At 43.6% G+C, this 21,689-nt stretch overlaps 1 protein-coding gene across 2 annotated transcripts in view; it reads right to left on the minus strand.

Moving 5' to 3' along the window:
• The window catches only part of PDZD2 (PDZ domain containing 2), a 496,705-nt gene that overhangs the window by 182,400 nt on the left and 292,616 nt on the right, over window positions 1-21,689 (minus strand). For both annotated transcript variants that reach the window (XM_073620669.1, XM_073620675.1), the window contains one exon: window positions 5,735-6,164. In XM_073620669.1, the coding sequence (XP_073476770.1) occupies window positions 5,735-6,164 (430 nt within the window). The remainder of the gene's footprint in view (window positions 1-5,734; window positions 6,165-21,689) is intronic.

Here is a 21,689-nt window from a genome sequence, read left to right on the forward strand (position 1 = left end):
TTTTACTTTTTGCTATAATAAATATCCAAAAAAAATAAAAAATAAAAAAGGTCTTAATCAGTTTAGGCCGACTGATGTGAATGTACAATGTATATGTAAAGCGCTGTGTAAATTGACGGCGCTCTATAAGTAGCTTAAATAATAATAATAGCAATATGTATTCTTCTACATATTTTTGGTAAAATAAAAAAAAATAAAAAATCGCAATAAGTGTATAATGATTGTAATTGAAACTCACCGGACCCCAGTAAAATGAGGGCCAGTTCACAACACATGCAGTCTGGTGCGGTTTTTTTTTTTGGAAAGTAGGTTATATGGTTTCCAATGGCATAGTTTACACCAGTGCAGTCAGTTCCAGGGCTTTCCAGTTCCAGAAAAACTAAAATTAGAACATGTTGCATTTTTCCTGCACTAAAATGCATCAAAAAGGCACTGGAACGCATCAAAAACGCACCGGATCCCAGTACAAAGAAAAAAAATTTAAAAAAAAAAGGAAAAAAGAACAGCATGTGCGGGACACCGCATTCCTATTGAAATCACATGCGATTCTTTGCAATGCGGTTTAAGGCCATTCATTTTCATTTTGTATGGGCTCAATTTGCACCGCAAAAGCATCTTTTTTTTTTTTTTGCCTCACCAGAAACGGATCAGTGTTCACATTCATGCAATCTGATTTCTGCTATTGCACTGCGCTTTGCAATCTGTTTTGGAATGTCATTCATTTAATATTGACACCGGTGGCAGATCGCATGAACGGAGTGCGATTTCAGTGCAGTTTGGGAATATCAGGATCCGCTGCGTTTTTCGCACCACACATATAATATATATATGCGCAAACCAAGCCTTAGTGAAGTCCGCAGTACGAACTTCTGATCTTCCACCCATGTGAAGCAGTCTTATGTGTAGTCTTCAAATAAAAGGACAACAAAGTTCTTTTAATCCAGGATTTCCACCACTTAAGAAATGTGCACTCACCAGAAGCGTCCTCCAACCAGCACCACTATGCACTCACCAGAAGCATCCTCCAACCAGCACCACTATGCACTCACCAGAAGCGTCCTCCAACCAGCACCACTATGCATTTACCAGAAGCGTCCTCCAACCAGCACCACTATGCACTCACCAGAAGCGTCCTCCAACCAGCACCACTATGCACTCACCAGAAGCGTCCTCCAACCAGCACCACTATGCACTCACCAGAAGCTTCCTCCAACCAGCACCACTATGCACTTACCAGAAGCGTCCTCCAACCAGCACCACTATGCACTCACCAGAAGTGTCCTCCAACCAGCACCACTATGCACTCACCAGAAGTGTCCTCCAACCAGCACCACTATGCACTCACCAGGAGCGTCCGCCAACCAGCACCACTATGCACTCACCAGGAGCGTCCTCCAACCAGCACCACTATGCACTCACCAGGAGCGTCCTCCAACCAGCACCACTATGTACTCACCAGGAGCGTCTTCCAACCAGCACCACTATGCACTCACCAGGAGCGTCCTCCAACCAGCACCACTATGCACTCACCAGGAGCGTCTTCCAAACAGCACCACTATGCACTCACCAGGAGCGTCCTCCAACCAGCACCACTATGCACTCACCAGGAGCGTCTTCCAACTAGCACTACTATGCACTCACCAGGAGTGTCTTCCAACCAGCACCACTATGCACTCACCAGGAGCGTCTTCCAACCAGCACCACTATGCACTCACCAGGAGCGTCCTACAAACAGCACCACTATGCACTCACCAGGAGCGTCTTCCAACTAGCACTACTATGCACTCACCAGGAGCGTCTTCCAACCAGCACCACTATGCACTCACCAGGAGCGTCTTCCAACCAGCACCACTATGCACTCACCAGGAGCGTCCTACAAACAGCACCACTATGCACTCACCAGGAGCGTCTTCCAAACAGCACCACTATGCACTCACCAGGAGCGTCCTCCAACCAGCACCACTATGCACTCACCAGGAGCGTCCTACAAACAGCACCACTATGCACTCACCAGAAGCGTCTTCCAAACAGCACCACTATGCACTCACCAGGAGCGTCTTCCAAACAGCACCACTATGCACTCACCAGGAGCGTCCTACAAACAGCACCACTATGCACTCACCAGGAGCGTCCTACAAACAGCACCACTATGCACTCACCAGGAGCGTTCTCCAATGCACAGCTCTCTCTCTCACTCTCGTGAGAGTTTGCCAGGAAGGGAGGGGGGATGAGTCATAAGAGGGCCAATGAGAGCTGCATAGCTGGAGGTTTGCCTCTGTGTGTCTGTGTAAATCCAGGAAGTGAACAAGCAGCAGCTTCAGCTGCCCACAGGTAAAATAGTTGCAGCCAGACTTAGAGGAGGGAGACTTCTGCAGCATATTTGGCAAGAACAGAATCACAGTATATATAAAATAATATGCAAAGTGGTTGGAGGGAAGCTGCAGAATGGCAAAGATGTTTTTATTACAAATTATGTGAGCAGACAGCAGTTCCTCTTTAACAATACCAGGACCTGTCAAAGCTTTGCTCAACCTGAATAACCCAGCATTTGGGCATTAATAGATGTTGCAGTTAGTGGTGCACCGAAATCGAAAATTATGGACCAAAAGTCAAAAAGTCGATAGGGGGGCGTTTTGGCATTTAAGTCAATAGGGGGGCGTTTTGGCATTTAAGTCAATAGGGGGGCGTTTTGGCATTTAAGTCAATAGGGGGGCGTTTTGGCATTTAAGTCAATAGGTGGGCGTTTTGGCATTTAAGTCAATAGGGGGGCGTTTTGGCATTTAAGTCAATAGGGGGGCGTTTTGGCATTTAAGTCAATAGGGGGGCGTTTTGGCATTTAAGTCCATAGGGGGGCGTTTTGGCATTTAAGTCAATAGGGGGGCGTTCCATCATTGAAGTCAATAGGGGAGCTTTTCGGCATTGAAGTCAATGGGATGTGATTTTGCATTGAAGTCAATAGGGACGTTTTTACTGTGATGTCAATGGGACATAATTTTTTATTGTATTTTTTTTATTGAAGTCAATAGGACGAACCATGCTATTATCGGCAAAATGCTGATAACCCCATTTTTGGACGATAATTTTCAGTGGCCGATATATCGGTGCATCCCTAGCAGGTATCTGATTTTCCTGACTGGAGGACGTCTATTCCCCCCCCCCCCACCCCAGTCTGTCCTTGAACCACTCCTTTCCTTTATTGGATTACAAACCTTTCCATTATGGAAGCTCAGGATCGGTCTACATGCAAGTACAACCTGCCTATGAACACCTCCACTTCTCTGGAGTGACATCCACCTATCAAGGCATTTTGATATTTTTTCATAACTCCACCCAAGAAAAGGCCTACTGCTTGCATCAGGGCTGAAGGCTCCCGAGTGGAGTACGGAGGCAGGGTGCTCGGAGGTTTTCAGGAAACCTTGTACATGACCCTACTGGTCCCTCCCACCAACCATGATCTGCCGGCATTACATAGAGAAGCACAGAGTGGTTGTGATGACATCACAGGTTCTATAATAAGGTATGTAATAAAAATGGAAAGGTTTCATTAAACATTCATCATCATGTTGATGGGGGTAAGGAGGGGACCAGGAAAGGCAAAATATAAAGCAATTTTAAAACAATAACGGTTTTCCTTTAGCTTTACCCAAAGGACTCTCTGATAATATGGCAGACTAGCCCAGATCTGGATCACTGTACAAGCCAACAATGGCTCCACTAGAAAACATCTCTTCACCCCCACACTGTGGCTCCGTTCCGGGATTTCATTGGATATACAGTACATAGGATATGTGAGTGCGGCTTGGCTGCAGGCCTCCCTGTATATACACATCATTAATACGCAGACGTGTCAGAGATTCTGAGACACATTATTCAAGTGCTGATACTTTAGGCTAAATATTTAGGTACATCACTGTAATCCTGCTTGAGGGTCATTAATTATTCAAAGCGATGTTTAAAGTTACAAGTTTCTCCAAGAGATTTCATCACCAAACTAACATTTCCAAAGAACTCCCTATAAAAAAATTAAAAAAAGAACTGAATACTTACCTCCCTTTCTGCCTGCGCAACTAAACATCGCAGCATTGATGGGACATCCACAGTTGAAGACTTAGACCCCTTCCACACTGGGGCGGTGCGGGCGTGCATTTTGGCTGATATCGAGGCGCTTTTAACCCCCGCTAGTGGCCGAAGAAAGGGTTAATAGCACCCGTGTTGCGTCGCTGGCGAAGTGCTTTGCAGGAGCTTCGGCAGCGCTGCCCATTCATTTCATCGGGCAGGGCATGTTCACACTACTCCCGCGCCGCCCCAAAGATGCTGCTTGCAGGACTTTTTTTTTCTCGTCCTGCAAACGCACCGCTTCAGTGTGAAAGGGGTCTTAAAGTGTTTCTAAAGTCAAAAAGCCAAAAAAGTCAACAAGTGTTTCTATTAGTGCATTCTACGCATTAAAGTAAATAACTCTCCACTGCTTGCTGCTCTTTTTGAGACAGATAGAGCTTTCTTTTGATGGTATTTAACCACCACAGATTTCATTTTTTGCTAAAAATTAAAAAACGATTTTGAAAACATAAAAAGTTCCTTAGTTTCTGTTATAACATTTTGTAAATAAGTAATTTTTCTCCTTTACTGATTTGCACTGATGAGGCTCCACCGAGATGGACATGGATGCGGTGGCACTGATGAGGTGACACTAATATGCAGCACTGATGATTGGACACAGCTGATCACATGGGTAAAGAGCCTCGTCGTCAGCTCTTTATCGAGATTGGTGATGCGCCGTGTCCCAGGGCCACAAGCGCGGTGAGAGTGGACGACGTCCTATGAATGAGAGCGCCACCTTGCACCCATCATTTTACTATATAGCGGGTAGGAGGTGGTTAAAGTGGAACTAAACCCATTAATAACAGTTTAAAAAAAAGTTACATTCCCAGCACGTGCCCGGAATGTAACGGTCACATTGGTTGCGTTGTCAACCAAACTGTCAAATGATCACATGGCTGGTATCATAACTGATCACATGGCAGTTGAAGATCAGAGGCCAAGATGGCAGCTTCATTAGCTGGAAATGATAGGAGGGTTGAGTTCTGCTTTAAAGTGGAGTTCCACCCACTTTTACAAATCTTCAGCATCCCTCACTAAACTGTGCACTGTAAATGAATTGGATATTTTTAAATTTTTTTTCTCAGCACCTACTGTATATCTGCTGTATTCATTTTTCACTTCCTCCTCCCTGGCCGCGGCCCATCGCATCATTTCCTGTTTGCAGTGCCTTTTGGGAAGGGGCGGCAACTTCCTCTGAAACTGCCATTGCTATGGAAACCTGACCTGAAACCTATTACACTGCTTGTGCTGCACTGAGCATCTGCGAGATCTGCAAGGATGAGATCCAGGAAGAAATAGTCTGGCTTCAGATGCCCACACTTAAGATGGCCACGGCCTGCTGTAAGTTTAAAAAATAACAAACTACTGCTATAAACTAACAAAACAGACCTTAGTTTACAGACTAACTTTACTAGAATACATTAAGCTTGTGTATTATAGGGGTATTTTTATTTAAAAAGTATAATTTTGGCCGGAACACCACTTTAAGACCCAGTTAAAGGAACACGGGAAGAGGAAGGAGTAAATAGTTCGGCCTAGAGATCTATAAACATTTTGGGCTCTTGCTGTCCCGTGTTTTCATCCTATCGCAATGCGTCCTGTTTTAGTATCACAATAGGATAAAATAACAGTTTACCTGCACGGCGGAGTCCACCGATTTAGCCGCAGTCCTTGCAGCCTTTGACACATGGTATTCGCACCTCTCCTCATCATAACTGCTGTGTGAATCTTGTCCCAAGTGACCGTCTGCTCCAGAAGCCTCATCACTATTGTGCCCTCCGTCCACCTCCATGGGCGAGCACTGGCGGCTCTCATGAGCAGAGCCCTTCTCCCCCTTATTCTCCTTGCCGTCTTTGCCCACCGTCCTGGAGATGACGCCAAACTTCCGAGTCCTCTTCCCGCTCTGTGCCGCCCTAGTGCTGGGCTGTGAGGTAGAGCTGGTTGCTTTGGGTTCACAAGAGCTGCTGCGGCCGCCATTGGAAGGTGGAAGAGGAGCTTTGCGTTTGATGCGGCGCAACATGATCAGGTAGATGAATCCGCCATTCCAGCACTGCTCAGCCAGGTAACTGATAAAGATAAAAACAAAGGAGATAATTAGATTTCTCAATCACTTAGTGAGAGCCACAAACAAACATTCTGAGCACTACTACTCCCACTTCCAATGCAATAATCTGTATTTCAGTGGTCTCCAAACTGTGGCCCTTTGGGTGCTTTAATCTGGCCCTTGGGGCACTATTTCATTCATCGAACCCAACAATCGGGACCAATGACACCAATGAAAGGCCACACTTCCTCCCAATGAAGGGTCACGCTTCCTCCCAATGACACCAATGAAGGGCCACCCTTCCTCCCAATGACACCAATGAAGGGCCACCCTTCCTCCCAATGAAGGGCCACCCTTCCTCCCAATGACACCAATGAAGGGCCACCTTTCCTCCCAATGACACCAATGAAGGGCCACGCTTCCTCCCAATGACACCAATGAAGGGCCACCCTTCCTCCCAATGACACCAATGAAGGGCCACCCTTCCTTCCAATGACACCAAGGAAGGGCCACGCTTCCTTCCAATGACACCAACGAAGGGCCACGCTTCCTCCCAATGACACCAACGAAGGGCCACGCTTCCTTCCAATGACACCAATGAAGGGCCACACTTCCTCCCAATGACACCAATGAAGGGCCACACTTCCTCCCAATGACACCAATGAAGGGCACCCTTCCTCCCAATGACACCAATGATAGAGGATTGTTTACTCCTACTGATGCTGGGACATTTAGTACTCATAATGGCCACAGTCTGGCCCCCCTAATATCTGAAGGACAGTAAACTGGCTCTTTGTTTAGAAAGTTTGGAGGCCCCTGCTATATACTATCAGTGGTGCTTTGCAAAAGAGCAGGAAATGCATCGCTGAAATTCAGATATCAACTCAACAAGTTAAAGCAGTTAGAACAACTAGCAGTCACTGATGAGAGATGGCCGCTCCCTGACAGCACCTGTCAGTCTCAAAGCTCCTAAGTGTGCATAGCAGTAAAAAGAGAAAAAATTTAAAAAATTTAAAAAAGGTACTGCTGTCCAAACTCAGGAGGTGGGAGACAGCTTGTGTTTGTAGAGGTGCACCAAATGGAAATTTTGGCGCCGAAACCAAAAATTCAGGATGTACTTGGCTGAAAACAAAAATGACAGTCTTTAAAAATATATATTTAAACATAATTCTATTATATTCGACTTTTTAATTAATATCGTAAATTTAAAATGAATATGAATTTATTGTCGGCCATTATCAGCACCTTTAGAGCAATAAAAGCTCCAGAAAAATGCATCCTTTGTACTTGTCTTCACACTGGTCCGTTGCGCTTCCCTTGTGGTGTTAAAAAAAACTTGGTTGCTGCATTTTTGGTTGATTAATAAAAAAAATGCACCTCCCCATTGAAAAACGCAGCAAGAACGCATCAATAATGGACCCATGTTACGTTTTTGATGAGGTTTTTGAGTCACACGATCTATGAAAAACACACCATAAGCACAGTAAAATTGAGGCAAAATCTCTGTAAAATCGCAGCAAAATCGCTTGAGTTTTCAGTGCCATTATCGGCACCTTTTCTCTATCGGCAAAATGTGGAAAACACAATTTTCGCCCACCACAATTTCGGTGCATCTCTAGTTTGCATCGGGTCTGGACAGGGCAACAATGACAGGGTATGCGTCCTACTGTACTCAGCTCTAGAGTCATCCTCAATCAAAGCAAAATAAATAAAAAAAGGCAAAATTTGTCAATTACATAAAAAGATCATTTATACACTTGATTACATTTAAAGTGTAATTCCGCTTTAGCTGGAAAAAAAAAATGACCTCATCAATTACAAGGGTTTAAAGTGAGACTAAACAAAATCCTTATTCTCTAAAAATACCGGTATTCCATACACATCCACTACTTAATGGTCCTGTAATCTATTTTTATGAAACCATTTCTTACTGTGTTTTTCTGACTCCTTGTAACATCCATGATCTCCAGAACCCCTCTTTTTCCTCCTCACTTTCATTTGTTTGGAAGAAACCGTTTATGTTAGTCATATACACTGCTCTATGTACACTATAAATCCATAGTCTACAGTCCCTAGTCTATGTAAAGTTGCCACTTTTTCTTCAAGCCTGAACACTTTAGAAGTGCACAGTAATTATTTATTTAGTATAGGATTGTAACAGACCTGGGACACCTTTGGACACTCCAAAGTGAATAGTATGTAGCAACATAGTGCCCCCTCACCCTCCTGTCAAACCCCGTTCTCATGCCTGTCTGAGTAATGTGTCCGGGTTTCAGTTGGACTGAAAGGGGCTTTGAAGACGTCATTTATGACGAAACATGTACGGCGTGGCTACGCATTATACGCCACCACGTCGAAAGCCCTATGTTGGTACACGGGTGTTCGTTGCGGTTTTTATTTTGCCGGCTTTTTAATATGTTTTATGGCGGAGGAGTGTTCCCCGCATGTCTGAGCGATAAAAGGCTTTTTATTATACTACACCATCGGAGCTTTTGTTTTTCTGTGCTCACGGCCCTTCGGACCAGTGAGTCTTTTGCAAAGTGACCTGCCTGCCCTGGGGATACTACAAACATCCGAGGATCCTGACGTGGGAGTCCGCTTATCCCTGAAGAGGGTTATATCTGCTTGTGTGTCCGACCTTGCCATAGAGGAGGTCCAACAACTCTGGTAAGCGTTCAATCTTACTGTTATTTGGATGCACCTGGAGTTTGGAAGTTCCCCCCCACATCCCGTCCTTCCACCTTCCCTCTCATGTGGGTTGGGGTGGCTGAATTTTGGATGCTGGATTCCCGTCTATTGGATTCACACAATCTTTCCTCACTGAACTTTTATTTTATGAATGGACTTTTCTTTATATTTATATTTAAGAACTTTCACTACCACTTTGTGATTTAAACATTCTTTTTACACAAGTTCTATTATCATTGAATAATTATTATATTGCAAGCGCACTTATTATTTTTCTTGTCCTTGTTTGCTACACTGATATTTGTGTTTTTTTTGTTGCAGCTGCACTCCTTATTTCAATTTTATTTTGTGTTCATAGCGCGGTATTTTCCCTTTTTTTGTATTTTTAATTATAAAAAAAAAAAAAAGCACCCCCCGCGCGAAGGCGAACACAAGCATCGGTCTGATGTCATATGTAAACAGCAATTGCACCATGCACGTGAGGTATCACCACGAAGGTCAGATCGAGGGCAGAAATTTTAGCAGTAGACCTCCTCTGTAAATCTAAAGTGGTAACCTGTAAAGGATTTTAAAGACTTTTAAAAATGTATGTAGTTTTTAGCTGCTGCATGTTTGTGCTCGATTTTAAAGCAGGTCTTGTTTGGTATCCATGTACTCGACATAAGATCATCTTTTTTATTTCATGAAACATTTGGGCAATATAGTGTGTTTTAGTGCATTAAAATTAAAATAAAAGTTTTTTGTCCAAAAAAATTGAGTTTGAAAAATCGCTGCGCAAATACTGTGTCAAAAAAGATTGCAACACCCACCATCTTAATCTGTAGGGCCTTTGCTTTAAAAAATATATAATGTTTGGGGGTTCAAAGTAATTTTCTAGCAAAAAAAAATATTTTTTCATGTAAACAAAAAGTGTCAGAAAGGGGTTCGTCAAGTGGTTAGAAGAGTGCCAGGACAGTTCAAACCCCCCCCAAATGACCCCATTTTGGAAAGTAGACACCCCAAGCTATTTGCTGATAGGCATGTTGAGTCCATGGAATATATTATATTTTTTTTTTTTGCACAAAGTTGTCACTAAATGATATATTGCTCAAACATGCCATGGGAATATGTGGAATTGCACCCCAAAATACATTCTGCTGCTTCTCCTGAGTACGTGGATACCACATGTGTAGGAATTTTTGGGAGCCAACTGCGTACAGGACCCCGAAAACCAATCACCGCCCTCAGGATTTCTAAGGGCGTATATTTTTGATCTCACGCCTCCCTCACTACCTATCAGTTTTGAAGGCCATGAAATGCCCAGATGGCACAACCCCCCCCCCCCCCCCAAATGACCCCATTTTGGAAAGTAGACACCCCAAGCTATTTGCTGAGAGGCATGTTGAGTATTTTGCAGATCTCGCTTTTTATCACAAAGTTTTGAAAAAAGAAAAAAAAAAAAAGTACATTTTTCTTTTCTTCATTTTCAAAAATGTACTCAGGAGAAGCAGCCGAATGTATTTTGGGGTGTAATTTCACATATAACCATGGCATGTGTGAGCAATATATCATTTAGTGACAACTTTGAAAAATTACAAAAAAAATAAAAAATTACACAATCACTTGTGACAAACAGAATAAAATATTCAATGGGCTCAACATGCCTCTTAGCAATTTCCTTGGGGTGTCTACTTTCCAAAATTGGGTCATTGGGGGGGTTTTGTACTGCCCTGCCATTTTAGCACCTCAAGAAATGCGATAGGCAGTCATAAACTAAAAGCTGTGTAAATTCCAGAAAATGTACCAGATTTTGTAGACGCTATAACTTTTGCGCAAACCAATAAATATACGCTTCACATTTTTTTTTACCAAAGACATGTGGCTGAATACATTTTGGCCTAAATGTATGACTAAAATTGAGTTTATTGGATTTTTTTTTTATAACAAAGTAGAAAATATAATTCTTTTCAAAATTTTCGGTCTTTTTCCGTTTATATTGCAGAAAATAAAAAAAAAAAAATCGCAGAGGCAATCAAATACCATCAAAAGAAAGCCATTTGTGAGGAAAAAAGGAAGCACATTTTGTTTGGGTACAGCACTGCATGACCGCGAAATTACCAGTTAAAGCAGCGCAGTGCCAAATTGTAAAAAGTGCTCTGGTCATTGAGCAGCCAAATCTTCCGGGGCTGAAGTGATTAATAACCCGAGCCTACTTTTGTCTGGGTCAAGAGTGCAGGCCCAGGAGAGCACAAGCAAGGCCAAGGTGGGGACATCTGTTTACCATGAGGACTTCTATTCACTGATTAAATGACAGGTCAGATTGCAGTGGTAAGATCTCTAATGTGCTCCCAGGACAGATCTAATATCCAGGTGAAGTATAGTGCTATCTACACAGATGATGACACCTTCACACCCTGGGTGTCACCACTTCTCCTTAAACTCCAGAAATGGACTGTGTGAGTCCTGTTATTCCATGTTTTCATGTGTACTTTACACAGAATACCCAATCTAGAATCCGGTGTTATTTCAGATTGTCAGAGACCACATTGGCGTGAAATGAGAACCCGTTGTAGACAGGAGGGATCAGAGCTCTAGTTCTCTGTAGTATTCCAGTTCCTGAGCTATGATCTGTGTCTGCCAGGAATGTGTCCGTGGAATACAGCCACAAATAGTGATGTAACCTGCTAAAGAAGTGTGAGATCTTTGCATTTTCCAAATTCACAGAATGTCACACCATTGAATGGATGATAAGCAAATGCTTCAGATGTAAAAACAAAAAACAGTTTTTGGGTCCATTTTGGTGTACGCATGCGAGTAGAAGTGAGGGTTTTTTTTTCCTTAATACTGTTGGATAGGGGCTCGGACACGTGTCACCATGTGTTTACTTTGTGCATTGACTTGTCTTGGCAAGCACTTTCAATGTGTTTTTGAATTTAGAATTTGTAGTGGATAGGGGGCAACAGCCATTGACCAAGGCTTATTAACACAAAACTAAACCCTCCTCTCCTTTTGCAGCCAAGGAAGCTGCCATCTTATCCTTGGGTTCATCTGCAGTAGCCATGATACTGCACATGCGATCAGTTATGACACCAGCCATTTATTGGCTTGACACCTTAGCTGAGCACTGACATAGCACACTAGTAACTGCAGTTTGCAGGATGCTACAACTGTGATACAAATCAAGATGAAATAAAACAGTAAGACCCCTTTCACACTGGGGCAGTTTTCGGGCGTTTTAGTACTGGAAATAGCGCCTGTAAAGCGCATGAAAACGGTCTCCTATGCCACCTGAGAGTGAAAGCCTGAGTGCTTTCACACTGGGGCAGTGCGCTTGTGGGACGTTAAAAAAAGACTTTGGGGCGGTTTGGGAACGCTGTATACAGCGCTCTCAAAACGCCCCTGCCCATTGCAATGAATGGGCAGCGCTTCAGGAGCGCCACAACACGGGCACTTTTAACCCCTTATTTGGGGTTAAAAGCACCCTGTTAGTGGCCAAAAAGTGTTGCTTTAACATCGGTAAGACCCCTTTCACACTGGGGCCGCCCGTGCCTTATTGCTCGTTTTAGAAGCGCTTTACCGCTGTTTAAGCTGTGCTTTTCAGCCGCTAGCAGGGTGCTTTTAACCCCAAAGGGGTTAAAAACGACCGTATGCGGCGCACCATCCACCTAAACTGACAGGCTGGGCAAGGAGAGCATTAATCAGAGAACTCGCCAAGAGGCCCATGGTGTAACTCTGGAGGAGCTTCAGAGATCCACAGCTCAGCTCATTCATTACAATGGGCAGGGGCGTTTTGGGAGCGCTGCATACAGTGCTTCCAAACCTCCTCAAAGATGCTGCTTGCAGGACTTTTTCTAACATCCCGCAAGCGCACCGCCCCAGTGTGAAAGCACTCAGGCTTTCACACTCGGGCGGCATAGGAGGCAGTTTTCAGGCGCTTTACAAGCGCTATTTCTAGCGCTAAAACGCCTGAAAACTGCTTCAGTGTGAAAGGGGTCTAATGAGCTGTTAAAACAAGCAATGCTTTACCGCTAACACACGGGCGGCCCCAGTGTGAAAGGGGTCCTAAACCCCTTTCACACGGGGTGGTTTGATCAGCAGGGTATCTGTTGGCGAATGACTGGTTTGTGTCCGCACAGTTTGTACAGCTTGGAGGAAACTGACTATGCTGGAGTCATGAAGGTCTGCCTTCCACCATTTTTCGACACTCTGCTGATCTTTTTTCTTGAATAGGATCCAACCCAAGTTCCTGGGCAAGGCTGCCCTGACCAGCAGTCATCTGTACCTACTCATTTATGTAGGAAAACTCAGTTTTAATTTTACGATTGAAGACTTGCCTAGATATACAAGTTGTTTTTCATACAATTCTATATATCTATTGTTGAATATGAGTTATCAGTTGTAAAATTGCTCCAAGTCCTGATGAAGTGAACCTTGTTTCACGAAACGCTTTGAGAAGCAATTCTAAAGCATTTCGCTCTTACCTATATATCTTCGAAAATTATGTCCAACATTCTGTATTACCATGTACATCAAGGCATGTCTATCAACAAACTTTTTTCACTGTGTATTGTTATACTGAATGTGATTAATAAAGTTGTCAACATCTTTTTTTATATATATTTGTTTGATGTTCTTTTTTTGGCTTGATCCACTAAAAGTCCCGTGGGCTCAATCTTCTTCTGTGGTTTGGTTCATTTACACCCAACTGCTCTCTGATCTGAGTTGGAGGACAAATCCCCTCTTTTTTTTTTTGTGGACCGGATCAGATCAGGGGTGAGTGGGTATAATGGGCACAAATCTGTTTACACCTCATGGTCCATAATGGTGAATGGAGAGTCTGATCAGGTCCGCCTGAAAAACCGACAGGCAGACCTGGCCAGGACCTTTGTGTGAAACGGGCCAAAGCCTAAAATTAAGGCTAGACCAAAGTTGACACGTCCTAACATCACTTATACAGCTGGCTTAGTACATGCTAGCTTTTTCAGCCTCAATTTTAGGCACCAGAAATAATTTTATTCTGATCATATCACAAATTGTTGTTCAAACTGAAGAAAGGGGGAGTCCTTATTGAAACACGTTGACTATACACTGTGTGCACAATTAGGCAAGTGAGTATTTTGACCAAATCATAATTTTTATGCATATTGCCCAACTCCAAGCTTGAAAATGATAGGATTTAAGCATATCAGGTGATGTGTATATGTGTAATGAGGGAGGGTGTGGCCTAAGGAGATCAACGCCCTATATCGAGGTGTGCATAATTATTAAGCAGCTTCTTTTCCTTACACAAAATGGGCCAAAAAAAAAATTTAACGGAATTGTAGCACTTTTGAAATTGCTAAGATCGGGGCGTGATCACAGAACCATCAAATATTTTGTTGCAAATAGTCAACAGGGTCACAAGGAATGTGTTGAGAAAAAGATGCAAATTAACTGCCAAAGGTTTGAGAAGAATCAAAACGTGAAGCTAACAGGAACCCATTATCCTCCAGTGCCGTCATATTCCAGAACTGCAACCTACCTGGAGTGCTCAGAAGTACAAGGTGTTCAGTGCTCAGACACATGGCCAAGGTATGGTAGGCTGAAGCCCGACCAACACTGACACAACAAGACACATTAGTTGAAATATAAAGACTGGGCCCAAGAAATATCTGAAAACAGATTCTTTAAAGGTTTTACGGACTGATGAGATGAGTGACTATTGACGGATCAGATGGATGGACCTGTGGCTGGATCAGTAATGGGTACAGAGCTCCACTTTGACTCAGACGCTAGCAAGGTGGAGGTGGGGTACTGGTATGGACTGGTATTATTAAAGATGAGCTAGTTGGACCTTTTTCGGGTTGAAGATGGACTCAAAATCAACTCCCAAGCCTAATGCCAGTTTTTAGAAGACACTTTCTTCAAGCAGTGGTACAGGAAAAAGTCTGCATCTTTCAAGAGGACCATGATATTTATGCAGGACAATGCTCCATCGCATCCATCAAAGTACTCCACTGCATGGCTAGCCAGTAAAGGCCTTAAAGATGAAAGAATAATGACATGGCCCCCTTCCTCACCTGACCTAAACCCAATTGAGAACTTGTGGGCCCTTCTTAAAGGGAGATTTATAGTGAAGAAAAACAGTACACCTCTCTGAACAGTGTCTGGGAGGCTGTGGTTGCTGCTGCACAAAAAAATGATTGTCAACAGATCAAGAAACTGTCAGACTTCATGAATTTAAGGCTTATGACTGGGTGGCTATATTGGTCACCGATTTTTTCTTTTTTTAAAGGAATGTAAGTTTGTACTAGGTGTTCCTAGCTACGCACCCAGGCTGTTGTTCATTGCTGAGTGATTTGAGCAGCGTAGGCCCAGAACCAGGTACTTAAATTTACCATAAACTTAATTCTGGTAAGGCAAAACACTATTAGAATCAATCTCTACTCTCCAGCACCATCACACACCTTCCAGATCTTTAGGACACACAAGGAAGGTAAAGGAATTCTCTAAAAAGGAAAGGAAAATACAACCCATGACAGCACCAGGAATGGTGTATCCACTGGAAGATTTCCTCCCATCTCCTGTTCTTGTGTCATATGCAAAGTTTTTCATTTCCCCTCACTTTCTGTCCTAGAAAAAAATAGTTGCAGAGCCAAATAGAGAGGGACATAAAAACATAAACAGCAACAAAAACCAAAACAAAGGTTGTAACCCTTCCCCGCTCTAGTTTTAGCTGGGGTTCCACTTTCAGTCCCGTTCAGATTTAACATCTGCCTTTCCTCGTGCAAAACTAAACAGCAAACACAATTTTGAAATAAAGGCTCTCTTTATCCTAAAAACAACTCTTCTTTATGAACGCAAAACACAGGCGATCCTTTCTGTCATTTCTCAAGTCCGCCTCTATTCCCAGGGCCTATTTTGCGCAAGGAAATGGTCTATTATTCTCTATAGCAGCCTTGACATGACCTATATAGAAGCCAGATCAAATGGCTTTCTAAAGAGCCTTAGACTGGGAACGATGTGAAATTCCTGTACAGTCGAGGTAATTAACCCCCGTGCCATACCGTGAACCTTCCCAACCCGCTTATCAAGTGATCCTAAGCAGAGAACGGAGTCACAATATATTCCCATTCATTTTTACACTCCCATCCAACAGATGACATTCAAACCTTCCAAAATACAGCTCCATTCTAAACATGTGATGAGGCTGTGCATTGTAAAAGCAGAGGTGCCGTTGGATGGACCAAACAATTTTACAAACCAGAGGACTTCAAGCCCAATTCCAGCTATTTTTTTAAGAGTTGGGGAAAAGAGGTAAAAGAATAACTGCAAATTTGAGTTACCATTTAACCACAACAAATCAATTTTCAATGCTGTGATAGTTTGATTGACAATTAATTCTCCATGCAACACTGTACCCAAATGAATTTTATGTAAATTTTTTGAAACCAAAAGAACTTTCTTTTGGTGGCATTTAAGAGCATACTTTAATTTACTATTTAAAGGAAAAAATACCAGAAAAAAAACGAGTTTCTGTTATACTTGCCAAGCGCCCTATAGCAGATTTACTGCTACAGGGCGGCAGAATCACACACACACACACACACACACACACACACACACATATATATACTATACACATATACACACACATGATTCTGCACTTCCTGGTAGGGGTTCTGCTGCGATTAGTCAAAGCAGAAGCTTATCAGCAGGTGTGTCGGCCAATGGATGTCCGCCTGCACCCGCTGATCACCAAGGAGAAACACTGGACAGAGCTCTGCCAATGTACACAATGCAGAGCTTTGTCCTGTCAGCGGACTTTATTTCCCTGCAAATCAGGGAATAAAATCCTGCAAATTTCTTAGTAAAAGCAGCTCACAGTACACACAAACAATGGTCAGGCACACATTTAACCCTTTGATCACCCTAGATGTTTAACCTCTTCCCAGCCAATGTAATTAGTACAGTGAGAGTGCATGGTTTTTAACACTGATCACTATTAGTGTCACTGGTTCCCAAAAAGTGTCAAGTGTCAGTTATGCAGCGTACACATGGTCGGACTTTTCAACCGGACTTGTCCGATGGATGCCGACGGACCAAATCCGGCGGACAATCCGATCGTGTGTGGGCTTCACCGGACCTTCAGCGGACTTTTCCAGTCGTAAATCTGACGGACTTTAGATTTGGAACTTGCTTCAAATCTTTACGTCGTAACTCCGCCGGACCCAGAAATCCGCTCGTCTGTATGCTAGTCCGACGGACAAAAACCGACGCTAGGGCAGCTATTGGCTACTGGCTACCAACGTCCTTATTTTAGTCCGGTGTACGTCATCACGTACGAATCCGTCGGACTTTGGTGTGATCATGTGTAGGCAAGTCCGTTCGTTAAAAAGTCTGTCGAAAGTCTGCTGGAAAGTCTGCTGGAAAGTCTGCTGGAAAGTCTGCTGGAAAGTCTGCTGGAAAGTCTGCTGGAAAGTCTGCTGGAAAGTCTGCTGGAAAGTCTGCTGGAAAGTTTGCTGGAAAGTCTGGTCGAAAAGTCAGACCGTGTGTACGCTGCATAACTGACACTTAGTGTCAGATTGTCCCCCACAATATCCTAGTCTAGCTATAAGTCGCTGATCGCCACTATTACTAGTATAAAAAAATAATTCCAGCATATACATACACACGCACACACACACACAATAGTTCGTAGACGCTATAACTTTTGCGCAAACCAATCAATATACACTTATTGGGACTTTTTACCAAAAATATGTAGCAGAATACATATTGGCCTAAATTTATGAAGAAATTTGATTTAAAAAAAATATATTGAATATGTTTTACAGCAGAAAGTAAAAAATATTGTTTTTTATTTTTCAAAGAAATAAACATTCACTACTCCGCCATTTATGAATGTACGACAGTAGTAAGGTTGTTAATGCTGGATTCAAGACAAACACCTAAATACCCAGATAAAATACATATAATGCAGCCGCTTTTCCTGACTTCTGTGGAGTCACCAGCTAAAGAAAAAAAATGAAATCCAATGCAGCCACTACATCTAAGGACTGGTAAGCTGCAATATATTACTGTACATTTTTGTGTTTATTACATTCCCATATACTGAAGAGGCAGCCAGGCACACAGCAACAGTTCATATACTCCGGCTCATTGATCAATCCAGGGGTTTGTCTTTTTCTGTATTTTATTGCGGGGAATGGGGAACTGGGGATGGGAACTAGGGCAGTGCGGGAACAACTGACAAAAAGCAGTTTGTGGACAATCTTCTCCTTAAGTGAATGTGAGCACTGAACAGTCTGTTCCCTCACAGCCGGGGACCATGAGGTAGGATGCAGAACAGGTATAGCTAGTCAAGTTCACGGCTGAGGACCATGAAGTAGCTTAGCACAAATACCGCTAAGCAGGGCTCATTCCTGGGGACCATGAAATACCGTAGCTTTAAGGTGCAGCACAGAATGGAGACTTTACACAGAGTCCTGGTATAAGAGCAGAGTCCTGGTAAAGGATCAGTCCAAAGGGGCTGCCCCTTGTAGAGTAATTCAACATCCAGTCCCGGGGCTCCAGAAGCAAGCAGCCCCTGTCCTCCTCAGCTCAGTGATCCACCCCCTCAGGGGGAGAAGAGACTAAGTCCTCAGGGCGCCACATTATTTTGAAGTTCTCCCAGCCACCAACTGAGCACATCTCCCAGGGATTGGCTGGGACCTGCACACTATTCCGTCCATTCATTTAAATTCTCCCTCCCTAAACTCTAGAAACTTCTTCCAGAGGCAGGGGGAAGCAATTAAAACCCCAACCAGTGCAGCTCAGAGCAGACAAAACAATCATTTTTCCTCTGGCTACAGCAGGGGCCAAAAACTAAATGTGCCTAGCAGCCTAACTAGAAGGATGCTACATCAGTAAATATTTTTAGGGGTCTATACATCAGGCCAAAACGAGGGACAATTGAGGAGGAAAGAGGAACAGAGGGATTTCATTCCAAAATGGGGGGTTTGGAGGATGCCATCGTTAAGAACATTTTTTTCTCAGGTATCATCTTTGAACAAGAACTACTACATACTGTCCCCAGGACTCAATTTATCCACTGGAGATGCCACCATACTCTTCCTCTTATAACCCAGAGAAGGTGAAGTCAGCTGGTCAATGTTGGTTGACCAGTCAAACACACATCTGGCTTATCTGTGGCAGTATTATGCCTTTCTCAGAGGAGGTATGAAGTAACATGACAGGCCCACTTTAATTCACACCCAGTCAATTCTGCTCCGCCATCGTTCTAACTGATGAAGTTAATAGGTTTGTGATGATGGGAGCTCTCTTGCTCCATGCAGACAGCCATATAGTTGCACTCGGTGGGTGTAGACTAATCATCCCTGGCAGAACATTATAGGATCACGCCGTTCTCATCTGAACAGACATATGCCGATGCAGCGACTTGGGACACGCCAGAGGAAAGCTGGATGTTGGAATACACAAGCAAACATCCCCAGGCACTTGGCGTCTCTTTATTGAATAAAGATTTCCCATCAGCTCTGCACTGCTCGTTCTATTAGGCGGATTATGAGATGGCTCCCAACACAGAGCTCTCATGCTAAACATTACAGGGAGTCCCCATAAACAGCACAGCAAACAAAGCTGAAAAACCAGAAAAGAGGCCATCAACGCTCGTTTATTGAAGTGCAATAGAGGGTATAAAAAGATTTTAGAACTTAAGAAAAAATAGATTACGGTAAAAAAAAAGACACAAGCCATTTTATAATACTAAGATAATGACCTTTCCATTTCTATCAACCATACAAAAAAAAAAAAAATACTAATTTCTTGCAACCATGACAATAGTACCCTACTTGCATACCTTACTTTCTAAAGCCACTGCTTCTCCCTAGAGTTTGCACAGCACAGTAATGCAATCTTAGATTTATTTTACTGTGACTTTCATCCTTGGAAAGAGAAGACAGACATTGAAGGGCTCATTCACAAGGGCTGCCGGGGGGGGGTAAAAGCAGGTGGTTAAGTTGCAGTTTTAGCTGCAGTGTGCATGATCGCTTATACTTACCTGAGTCCAATCTCCATCCAGCGATTTGCACGAGAGCAGCAGCTCTCACCACTCTCTCACTTCGTACTGGGCAGATTCATAGCAGCAGGAGCCATTGGCACCCCCTGCTGTCAATCAAAATGCTGTGATGGGGGCAGGGCCAAGCTGCCCTGTCTCGGTCAATAGATGCAGACAGCACAGCTCAGGAGCGTGCCCGCAAGAGTGTACCCATAGAAAGTGGCTTTCTATGAGGGCACTCACCGAAGAGGAGGAGCCAGGAGCACAGGTGAGGGACCCCAGAGGAGGAGGATCGGGGCTGCTCTGTGCAATACTATTACACAGAAAAGGCAAGTATGGCATGACATGATTTTTTTTTTTTTTTAATAATAGAGGAAGGTTTAACCACTTGCTTACTGGGCACTTAAACCCCCTTCCTGCCCAGGCCAATTTTCAGCTTTCAGGGCTGTCACACTTTGAATGACAATTGCACGTTAATGCTACCCTGTACTCATTACATTTTTAGCAATAAAATTTAGCAAACAGGTAATTTTTCTCCTTCACTGATGTTCGCTGATGAGGCTGCACCGATGAGCACTTATGGGGCGCTACTCGTGGGCACTGATGAGGTGGCACTGGTAGGCGGCACAGATAGGCGACACTGGTGGGCACTGCTTAGCAGTACTTATGGTTGCTGGTACGTGGCACTGGTGGGCACTGAGGTGGCAGTTGCTCTCCGTATGCCAGACCGATGTCCCGTTTACACAAGCCTGTAATCTTTTTTTTGAGAAAAAAAATAAAAAACGGCGATTACTGGCTTCTCACATTTACATTGCGTGATCAGCTGTCATTTTTCTGACAGCTGATCACGTGGTAAGGGGCCGGGATCAGTCGAGTCTCACAGACTTGCCGATCACAGAGCACGCCGCCCACACCCTGCAGGGGGGCGCGCAGGCAGCGCATGCACGGGAGGACGTACATGGACGCCCTCCCGGCAATTTAGGCCTACGGGCACAAAGAGAACAATATCACTTTAAGCTTTTTTGCTCTCTTGTCAATTGTTCTTCAGCTATTGTTTTAGGCAATTTGTAACCAAATGTTAAGCTATGATTTCAGACTATTCTCGAATCTGGCTGAATGTTCTTGAGCTATTGTTTGAGACTATTTTTTCTTGTTGAATGTTAGGCTAGTATTAGAGCCCAACTCTCTTTTTCTCTTTTTTTTTTATAATATTACCCCTTAAAGGTTTAAAAAAAAATACATTTGTGGCTGCAATACTCTCCTTCAACCTGAAGTACCCATTTTTCACTACAAGATGTCTTTAGGTTGAATGCCTCAAACTCAACCCCAGAAGAACAAGTGTCATGGTCCCGCCCCCGAGGGGTGTATTGCTACAGACAGCAGTAGCTGATGTCATCACATCAGCCTCAGACTCTGCATCATCCAGGACCACCCTGTCAGGGCTGGGCTCAGCCCTTCCTTCTTTTAGCTGGCCGCTCTGCTGTCGGCTAATTGCCAGCTCCTATCTCTCCACAATGACTCACCTGTTGATATCCTGCTCGTCAGTCCTGCCTACTTAAGCTGTTCAGCCCAAAGGATCTCTGCCTTCGCCTTTGGTCAACATCACAAGAAATTATCTCCTGCGTGCCTTTTTAAAGACTGGCTTTGCTGATATCCCTTCTGGCTCCAGATCCTGCTTGCTGTTCCTCTACATTGATCCCTGACTTCTGGCTTGGCTGACTATCCGTTCCGGTTCCTGAACTTTGGCTATGATTTGACTATGTTTGTTCTTTTTACATTTATTATTAAACAAGTGTGATTTAACTGTACTTCTGTCTCGGTCTGATTTCATGGTTTCTGACA

This window comes from Aquarana catesbeiana, linkage group LG01 (genome assembly GCF_042186555.1).
Source record: "Aquarana catesbeiana isolate 2022-GZ linkage group LG01, ASM4218655v1, whole genome shotgun sequence".
Classification (NCBI taxonomy): domain Eukaryota; kingdom Metazoa; phylum Chordata; class Amphibia; order Anura; family Ranidae; genus Aquarana; species Aquarana catesbeiana.